This window comes from Alosa pseudoharengus, unplaced genomic scaffold (genome assembly GCF_046254945.1).
Source record: "Alosa pseudoharengus isolate Yale_2024_CS ecotype anadromous, Long Island Sound unplaced genomic scaffold, YU_APseudo_1.1 YU_APseudo_1.1_scf_23, whole genome shotgun sequence".
Taxonomy (NCBI): Eukaryota; Metazoa; Chordata; class Actinopteri; order Clupeiformes; family Clupeidae; genus Alosa; species Alosa pseudoharengus.
In genome coordinates this window covers 10,834,172-10,845,002 of record NW_027468685.1, presented here as the reverse complement: position 1 = coordinate 10,845,002, position 10,831 = coordinate 10,834,172, and the positions used below count along the sequence as shown (strand labels likewise).

Sequence of the window (10,831 nt, the reverse complement as noted above, 5' to 3'; positions counted from 1 at the left end):
ATGTAGCCTACACAGTACAACACTCTCACATCAGAAGCCATGTTAAAGTGCCTGATATTGATGTCCTCCACAGAGTAAATAACGCATTATACAGGCACCATTATAAGCAGATTACATCTATTAGTTACTGCTGTGCTGCTCACAAATCGGCTGCCCACGGGAGACCAGAAAATCATTTTAAACTTCAATAAGTTACAAGCAGTGGCAAGCCACTCCATAATCCGCATGTTGCCCCAGGCAGCAATAAGCCCGAATGCAATTACGGAAACAGAAATTCAACACAGTAAACAAAAGAAATGTAAATCACGGCTAAGCGATAAAAAAATGGTAGAGAAAGGAAATGAAGAGACAGAAATAGTCTCCCCAAAGAGCGCTGTCTCTCTCTTGTTACTGCCACTTTGAAGATTGATGACACTGAGAGGTGTTTTAAGCGACTGCTCCACCAAAAAATGATGCTGCATCTGCACTTTGTCTATATACAGTATATTGCACATTTTACTTTCATGTGAACAAAAAGCATACATTTAGGGACCGATTGAAAGGTATTTTTCAATTAAAACAAACACGCAGGTCTGTGGGACGTCCAGACCTCAGAAAAAGTGGCCTGCAAGTTTGACAGCTTCCACATTTGCCCGGGTTTACCTTTGAATTTGACCCGACTCCCGTCAAAGGCGGTGGGCGGAAGCTTCACACTGATTGGTTGAGAGAGACTTGTGTTTGAGCACCGTCGTCTGTAAAAGGAAGCCCGACAGCATATTATTTCTCTGGCTGTTCTGCCCTGTCTTGTATGGTAAGTTGATGCATATTTTAACCGATTACCTTACCTTTGAACGCCGGAACATTAAGCAGGCTCCAACATGGACACATTACTTATTCCAAAAAACAAGACAGAACCTTATTCTGCATGCAGTTATTCCGTGTTGACTGTGACTATTCCCTCTCCTGCAAGTTCCGCCTTGGAATGTAGCCTACCATTGGTCAGTTGCTCAATAACTCCTTTCTGACTGGGTGCTTCGTTTGCCTGTCTGAGAAAATACGGCAGTGCAGGAAGTCAGCTCGGGATGTGATGTGTTGGCATGTTAGTACTGATATTGCTCAAAGTGCTCCAGAGTAGAAAAATGTCATTCAAACATGCATTATGCATGACGCTATTTTCCCATAAGTTAACTGGAATCTTTTGTTGTTGTTGTTGGAATGCAATCTAAGCTATAATAATACAGGTTGCATTTGGAGGAGCTCACATGTAGTATTTAGGCCATGCATTAGGCTACCCCCAAATGAGCAAACAGGTGAAACAATGCATTAGCCATATAGAAAATTAAATGCATTTGGTTATGGTATTCCATGAATAGCCTAGTCTAGTGTTGTAGCCATATTCTAGCCTAAACAAATAAGTTACATGAAATGAACACAGCAAAGGTATATGAGTGATGAAAGAAGTGCAACTGGAATAACAATCTGTTTTCCCCATAATGTTGCAATATTTGTCTTGGCTTAGAGTGAGCCTAACTTTCAGAGTGAGTAGGCCTAGTCCATGTGCACCCATAGGCTACAGGGAAGGGAATTAATAGGCCTATTCATTTGGCATTGTTCTCCTAATTCGAGAGATGCACTTAACTTTAAAATCTAAAATATTAGTTTTAATGGCATGTATAGCCTAATATGTTCTGATGATGTCTTCACTTGCCAGTGCGCAACTGCGCATGGCTATTCATCATGACATTTTCTGAACAATGTCACATGCTAGCAGTGACTGATAGCAGAAGATGTAGTTTCCATAATCTACATCAGTGTTCTTCTCTGACATATCTTAATCATTCTTTTAAGAATTCGGTAAGAATAGCTTTCACTTAAAAGTTAATAATATTCAAAGAAAGGAAATTGATATACAACATATGAAACTCTGCAGAGAGGAGTGATATTATTCATAATTGCCACCACTCCAGTAATCACAGAATCCTGTGCTTCAAATCAGCTTGTCTTTTTGCTGAATATTTTGTCATGGCTACTACAGATTGCAACCCAAGCCAATAAGGACCTATTTTAGTATTTACATGATTTTAGCTAATCACACAAATGCTGCCTTAAACAGTCAGATCAAAATGTTACTCTTAACTCCAAAAGGTTCAGTTTAAATGGCAGATACCAGATGGTTTAGCCTATCTACACATATCCATAGGTTTAACCACAGAGAGGTCTTTTGTGTGTATCATGTATCAGCTTGTTATTTTATCTGTGGCAAAGAGAGCCTGTCTTATTAAGATTCTAGCCTTGTTCCTCGCAATACTATTCTCAATCAATAGTGCTGCTTTTGTTGAAGATTGGGGAAAAAGCTGGAGTGAGCCAAAGGGCACGGCTGTGTTTCTGACGATGTTTAAACCCCTCTGACCTATTCTCTCCGAGAGAAATCAAGCAGCACCCCGCTGACCCGCCTCACTTCAGACTCATAAACCTATCTCTCAAGACCAGCAGGGCATCAGCATGCCCGACAGCTAGACCACAGACAGGCAGACAGACAGACAGGCAGGCAGGCAGGCAGGAAGGCTGCTTAGCATTGAGAGAGGAGCGCGTCCTGAGAGGTGTGGAGGTGAATACTGCATGGGACTAGCAAGCCTGCATCACAAGAAAGCCACTGCTTTTTTTTAAAGGAGAAATTGCTCTAAGGCTTGATATTTCCTATGCTGCGTCGTCATGCATTTGTCATGAAATGTGGTGGATTAATAAGAGGCACATGTGTACGGAATAACTGAAAGACCACAGGGGAAGAAGATTAATAAATTACACAGTACAGGTTCATTAATGTGCAAGGGACACGTCACAGTATAATCAGAGTCAAATCAATAAGAGAGACATCAAATTTAAGCAGTAATTCATTTATTTGGATACTGCTATCCAGATATATACTGGACAGTTATTTGTCATAAAGAATGCTGGACTAATAAGAAAATAAATAGTGTAAGGTGAAAAGAGAGCAAGCTGATAGAGTAGATTGCTAAGGCTACTCTCATTGGCCCACTGGATACTTGATGTGATGTGGAAAAGTTATGGCATAAATAAAGTAATGAAATCTCAGGTATGATGACCCAAAATATAAACCATAAAAACATAACATACAGTGTGAATCATAAAATCGACTTGATTCAATATCAGAATACGTAGGAATCCTCCTCAACTACAGCATCCCTCGATTATTCTAGACTGTTGTGCATGGTGAGCGATACGTTGCCTTCAAGGACACTGAGATCCATCTTTGTTCCTTCTGGATAAGATTTTATTTGTTTTCATCAGCACTAGTTTGTAACATTTGAGATTATTTCTTTCACCTTGAAATATGTTCGGAGAGTGGGGAAAGAAAAGCGCAACTCTGCTTCCTTCACGGTGCATCCAATGTATTGAACTGACGTTTCGGTCAGTCAGGCCTTTATCAGAGGCCTTGAAATATCTTATTTCAAAAGTTTGCAGAGTGCTAGGCCTATAGACTGGAATGAATTGATGCTCACAACTGATAAGTGAAAAAATGTTGCCTTTTGTTCAGTGTATTATTTTGTGTTACCAGTGATGTAGATAAAGCTAAATATTGATATCTTATAACTTTTCCATAAGATGGCCATAGTATTGCTGTTGCCTTGATTTGACCAAGGTTTAGCAGAGTTTTCTTGACTTTCAAGTGTCTTTCAAATGTATCAACCGGATGATGTTTTTCTGGACTTCTGTAGGGGAAAGACATATCAACAGACAAATAATCTCTCAACAATGATAATGAGGGTACTCAGAAGCCTGTAAATGGATTGTTCAACTCTAAGCAATTTGCTGGTTGGTGCCGAGGCATGAAATCGTATTCTGACTAAAGGAATTTAAATGTCCAAAAGATTGACCACTCAGGAAGTTTTATGCCCGCTTGAAGGCATGAGTGGATTTTCAAGCACACCTCAATAATGCACCGGAGTGATTAAATTCACTGAAGCTCCTCGCCTCTCTTGGGATTATATGCTCACCATCTTTCTTTTTTTTTGCTTTTAAGTGCAGTGATGTTTTCCATCCTTAATATCACATGTATACTTCCTATATGATCCGTATATTCTCAGATGTATGCCTTGTAAATCAAAATATCTCATCAAATTTTGCATCACACTGGGAAATAATATTACCGGTATATAATTTATTATTATTATTATTATTATTATTAGTAGTAGTAGTAGTAGTAGTAGTATAATTATTTTTGAAATATTAATACTGTAGATAAAAATGGTAGAAAAGAAAAGTAAAGTGAACTAAGATATGGTAAATGATACAATTGCATCAATTGTAATCAAAATGTCTAGTTAGAAATAAACTAAAGGTATAACATAAAGGCATGTGTACATCTGAACTTAGAAACTGAACTCAGACAGCCTCTCTATAATTTAACTCTACACTCACTCCAACTAGACTATCTAGACTTTGGCCCAGCTGCACTCTGGCCTGCCTAGAAGGCATGTTTTATTTACTCTTGTTCCGTTTGTGTCTTCTCTTGGTGAGGAAACATGGGGAAGAAGGATGCAAGCACTGCTAAGCTGCCGGTCGATCAGTACCGCAAACAGATCGGTAAGTTTTAACTCTGGTGGACTGTGCCTCTTTCCTGGGGGTCAGAAATTCAGAAAGTGTACGCCGAGTTCATTAAAGTTTCATTCGTAAGAGTATTGCACTGCTTGTAGCGAAGGATTTTCACCTGACTTTTGCTGTGAATATGCTTGTTAGCGTAATTAATAACCGCTATGCTTCTGGAAAATGCTGTGGCCAGATAAGAAAGTCAAAGAGAGGGCTTTGAGTGTTGGCTAAGGGATGGGTCACTCACTTAATTGGATTTTTTTTTCTATGTGACTCAGTGTCACAAGATGTTAGACCTTCAAACTGATTAACCTTGAAAAGCAAATGCAATACTGCGGTCTTCAGCTCTAATTATCGTTCCCTTAATCGTGAAGAATCCTGCTGTGTAGTTTCTGATGTTCATTGTCATCATTTCTACTTTTGAAGATTTGTTCTCCTTTTTTTCCGTTTTGTCTTTATTTAACCATCAGAAACGTCTAACCAAGTCATGCTTCTCATTCATTCTGTCTGAGCTGTGTGTGTGTCTGTGTGTGTGTGTCTGTGTGTGTGTGTGTCTCTGTGTGTGTGTGTGTGTGTGTGTGTCTGTGCGTGTGTGTTCTCTTAATAGGGTTTGCCGTGTGAGTGAGAAAAGGTTAGTTGCCAGTGACATTACAAAGGAACTGTGGAACTCAGTCACATGCCTGACAACTTCAATCTTGTTATCATGGTATTGTGATTGTACACCTGGAATTTGGTCAAAAGAAGTGTGAGTTTAGCAGTAGTTTAGTAAGTTGGCAGGCTTATATAAGCATGATTTTCGAACATTTGAGTTGTTGTCTAACAAACATTAAGAATGTATTTGCTCAGAGACTGCTCTATTTTCTCTGGTTCCTTTTAATCTTGTGATCTTGTGATTGAGGGATGGTGATGGTGACAATGCTGTGTGATAGCAACTCGTGTGCAACCTATTATTACAACCATATGAATTTCCCCTGATTACCCAATCCTGGTATCTGACCATGTGGACAGTTCCATACGGATGTTCTCCCTTACACTTTGTTGTGTGTTCTATCTGTCAGCTCATACACATGAAAAATTGAGCCCACCCCCTGCTGTGTTCACTAAATCATGCAGTCATACCACACACATCTGATTGATTTTCTGGCATATACTGTACATTATGCCAGACAGTACAGTTCCCCCAGACAATGAAGTCGCCCACATGCTCTCAAATCTCTCTGTTTTCCCTCAAAAGAGTCTGAAACAGTCAATTTGAGCGAATCACTGTTTAACAAAAAAAGCCCAAAATAGCACATAGCATTTTTTTTCTCTTTTTAAAAGAAAAGAATGCACCTCACCATTTGAAAAAAAAAGTAATGGGAGTGTAATTTATATGCTGTCAGGTTTGGACATTTCACAAGCGAAGCTTTTGTGATGTCAGACCTCATCAGAGGCCTGCAGTTGACACACCGTCCTTAAATACTATCATTACACCTCGTAATGGACTGCAGGCTCACTTGAAAGGCTTGTGTGTGTGTGTGTGTGTGTGTGTGTGTATGTGTGTGTGTGTGTGTCTGTGTGTGTGTGTGTGTGTGTGTGTGTGTGTGTGTGTGTGGTCATTGTGCCTGAGTTATGATCAACTGAAAGGAGAGATGGAGAGAGTGAGTTAGAGAGAAAGAGGGATGAAGGGGGAGAGGAGAGAAGAGGTTGAGAAGTGGAGAGATGCTCTTTAGTGGTGTGAAACAATTATCCGGCCTGGAAAAACAAGCCGTCAAAGTGTTCTTTTCAGATAGATAGATAGATAGATAAATACTTTATTGATCCCCAAGGGGAAATTCAGGGGGTCTCAGTAGCATACAGACATCACACACAACATGCACTTACAGCAAATGGTAAATATAAGTATAAGTATAAACATATAACCAAACACCACTGTACAATAGAGACAGTAGGAGATAAGAAAAGCTAACAAAACTAAAAATACTATATAAATTAAATGTAAAAGAAACAGTGTGCTTAAGGGTGGTCAAGTATGAGACGCTTGTAATGACAGGGCCTGTAGTTCTGTGTGCAAAGTGAGGTGCTCAAGAGAGTGAGTATCCTGGTGAAGGTGCAAAGTAGTCCAACAGTAGTTCTGTGTGTATGGTAAGGTGCTCAAGAGAGTGAGAGTGAAGGTGCCAAAAAAGTAGTCCAACAGGAGTCCCTTAGTTATGTGTGCATGGTAAGGTGCTCAAGAGAGTAAGTGTCCTGGTGAAGGTGCAAAAAGTAGTCCAACAATAGTCCTTAAGTTAAGTGTGCACGGTAAGGTGCTCGGAGAGTGAGTGTCATGGTGAAGGTGCAACAAGTAGTCCAGCATTAGTCCAACAGTGCAATAATAAGGTCTAGAGACCAGCATAAATAATATGGACAAATAGGAGAGCAAAGTATAATATAATGTAGACAAGGTAATATAAAAAACTATAAAAACTACGTCAGTGCAGAAACAGGTTGAGGTAATAGGGTTACAGCCATTCAGTATTATTGTAGCAGAAGCCATTGATCATGTGTGCTAATATAGCATGAAAAACATGAAAAACAGTGTAGCAGGAAAGCGGTAGTAAAAACATTAGGCTGTGGTAAAACAGTAGTAAAGCAGTAGTGGGTAGTCAGTACTCAAACATGGAGAGGGTGGAGAGGCAGACAGACTAAGCAGAGAAGTCTATCTCTCCTCTTCCCTTTAGTGATGCATTGAACAGTTCAATGGCCCTGGGGACAAATGACTTCCTCAGTCTGTCTGTTGCGCAAGTCAGTGAGCGAAATCTCCAGCTGATCAAGCTCTTTTGCTTTTTAATAGTGCTGTAGAGTGGGTGGCATTCATTGTCCAAGATGTTGATCAGTTTGTTCAGGGTCCTTTTGTCAGATATTGAAGTGATGCACTCCAGTTCAGCTCCCACTACAGAGCCAGCCTTCCTTAACAGCCTGTTTTGAAGTGATGCACTCCAGTTCAGCTCCCACTACAGAGCCAGCCTTCCTTAACAGCCTGTTTTCAGTTCTCTCTTATTTATTTGCATGCATTTTAGGCTGTGCTGTGTAAATGTGTATGTCTTTTTGACATACACACACACACACAGGCTTTAACATGTAAAAATATATCCATAGTTTCGCTCTTCTGATTTGGAGAAACTTTTTTTCCCCCCCTTGTTGACGTGATGTAAGAGACAGGGGTCAAATGCCTGTGCTGTGGTGACCTGGTCTGGTGCCACTCTGGTGGTAGGCTACATGTCAGTGATTGGCGGCTGGCTCTGGGGGTCCTTGTTGGTACATGGTGTCTGTTGGCCCTGGCCGCAGAAGAGGGGAGCTGTCACCAGCCTTTACCCACAGCCCAAGGGCTCAGTGGGGCAGATTTGCGCTGTCTTCCCAAATCACACATCACTCAGATTTGGGGTTTTGTGTTTTCTGTTTTAATTCGGCACAACAGTTCCCATAGGTCTGTCTGTCACACGGGGTCAGTCCTTAAGCTAAAGGACATCTCAGTTTACCACCAAAGACAAATAACAAGGCCTGACATTCGCACCCATGGCTCTGAGTCTTAAAGATCGACTGGGTGAAAAAAGAAATCCTAGACTGATCTTCATTGTAGATCAGACTTGCGTTTTGCCCTGTAAGCCTCGACTCTTTTTTTTCTCTCACTGTAGTTGTCTTAGTGGGAAAGGAAGCTGTATATTCTAAATGGCATACAGGAATGGCATTGAATGTTGAACTGTGTTGGGCGTTAAAGCTATCAGCGTTTCATTTTCTGTGTGGTGTTCAGGTGGTTTGTTCTGAAGTCATATTTAGGAAGGTGAACACATGGCTGTGAGGTGGTGTGTGGACAAAGCTCAAGTTTTCTGTGTCGATCATGATGGAAATGGATTGTTTTCTGTGTGGCAAATATGAGCGCAGTCCCTCTCCACTGCGGTGATTTGCTGAGCTAGCTGCTAAGTGGGGATGAACAGGAGCGAGGAAATAGATGGTAAGTGAGTTCGGTGGTGGGCGAAGAGAGACAGGGGCCCTTTGAAGTGAAATCGACTGTGCCGTGTCTGAAAGGACACCCGCAGCACCATTGGAAGATTCTCCATGTGTTGCCAGCGGAGCGCACAATGTGACCGCGTACGGAGGCGTTTCTTTTGTGCCCATCCAAAAGACAATGCAGCGGCCATGCTTTCACTGAAGGGGCCCCACAGTCCTCTATAGGTGCATAATTGCCACAGGTAATATCACATCTAATGCTGATTAATAAACCAAGGTTGGCCTTCTCTCTAAAGCTCTCTTGAATGGGGAATGAGGACTTTATAATAACTAACTAACTAACTGCAGAGATACTGGTGAAATAATGTCACTATGGGGAAGCATTGATATTATTTTTGTTATTGGTTTACTCAAACAGCTGTATGTGGTATTTGCTCGGTGCAGAATACTTCCTGGTTGCAGCGTTTGACAGCTAGAGCGGGATACAGGTTTTGGTGTTTTCATAGGTGTACAATCAGTGTGTTTACAGTAAAAGAACTGCGACTTGCCTATCAAAAGGTACGAAATTCAGCACTCCATTGTTGTGTGCTGCAACGCACAAATTCACGATACAATAAGCAAATAAGCTTTCATTCATTCCCTGTTGATCCTGCAGTACGGGCTGAGAGGATGAGGAAGATCCGGGGGGATAACTTCAACCCTAGCAAAAACACACAGGTTTGTAGTAGGCATTTTAGGCCTCTACTACACTACACCGAATCAGATTCGATACGGAGTTCCGGATCAAATCCGATCTGCGTCCACAAACACTGTAGCCTATCAGTTTGGGAAGCCTTAAAAATCCTTGAAAATCATGACAAACGCATAGTCAATAAGTATGGATGCAAGGGAATAAATAACCATCAGATAATCTGAAAACTAGAGGAAAATGGGATGTTTGCCAAGTTTAGGCTACTGCTTGGGTGCAAAAGACAGACATTAATGTCACTGATGTGACAGTGGGGATGATCTATTCTGCGTTTATGTCTACATGTCCATACTACTTCATGCATCAGGAGTGGGTCCAAGGAATCGTACTTGAAGAGCTAACATGGCATGAAGAGAGCTAAACACAAAGAATATCCAGACTAAATCCCACAATTACACTCCAGCCACACAGTCAACAGACTAAACCTATTGTGTTATCCTTGGTTTGCGGAGGAGTTGGCCTGATGAATTGTATATGGCTTTTTTCTAGGATCTGGCTCAATACTGACTCAGAAACTAAACTCATGCACTCCCTTGAACCCACGGGAACAAGAGTCAGTGCAAACAGCAAGGATACGAAACCTCTCGGTATAAAGAATTAATCGACACACTCTGTGTAATTACTTTGATTTCCTGACAGTTTAACTATTCATTTGGAACAGATGGTGGAGTCTGTTTTTGCTGTGTGTATTTACTCTGCAAGAAGAGGTTTATGGAAAATACGACATACACCTAATTTTTCCCTGCTGACTGTGAGCAGAATGGGGTTTTGCATGTCTGCCACTTGTAAAGGAAGCACAGGTGTGGCTCCTAAATGTAGTAAACCTGTAGCGTGAATGTTGAGCATAATGTACCACCCATCAAAACGTGAGCAGAACAAACAACTGAGCCATTTAAAGATTGATAAAGAATCCAAGAACAACTACCAGCTGTAGTTTTCAACATTTAGGTATTCTAAGAACGTCTTTAGAGTTGCAGTTTTTCTCTCAAAACGGTAGATAACACTTGTCTGGAGCTTTGAAGCTGAAGTAATGCAACGGTTTTCCTTCGACCTCATTCTCATTTTTTATGAAACTGAGAAACAAAGTGTTGTTTCAAACGTTCTTTTTACGACGTGTGTTGCAGATGGTGCAGGCGATGTTCTGAAAGCAAGACTGCACTTTTGAGAGACGTTAAAATAAATGACTATGGACACTGAGTATCCCGGTTATTACTGTATCAGGTTTTTACATTTTCCAATTTTGTGTTTGTGCATATAAACATCATATCCCAATTTCAGAATCCCAGATAAGCCCTAATGCTGGTTTTGATAGATGTGGTTATGCTAGCTGGAGTACTGGAGCTGGAGATATTAGCCCTTGAAGGAGTACCGTCACACCGGTGTGACGGGAATGTTGGGAAATGAACGTTCTAAAGAATATCTGGGTCCATTGAATTCAACATAGGATTTTAGAACCTTCAATTGTTGCGGAACAGAATCTTATGTTAGAATGTTCAAAAACCTACACGTTTAAGGGTTAGTAACCAGGTT

General features: G+C 40.9%; 1 protein-coding gene across 1 annotated transcript in view; it reads left to right on the top strand.

Moving 5' to 3' along the window:
• Positions 1-710: 710 nt before the first annotated feature.
• triqk (triple QxxK/R motif containing) overlaps positions 711-10,831 on the top strand; it is a 19,975-nt gene continuing 9,854 nt past the window's right edge. The window contains exons 1-2 of the mRNA XM_076301441.1: positions 711-790; positions 4,519-4,584. Of these exons, the coding sequence (XP_076157556.1) occupies positions 4,524-4,584 (61 nt within the window). The 5' untranslated portion in view covers positions 711-790; positions 4,519-4,523. The remainder of the gene's footprint in view (positions 791-4,518; positions 4,585-10,831) is intronic.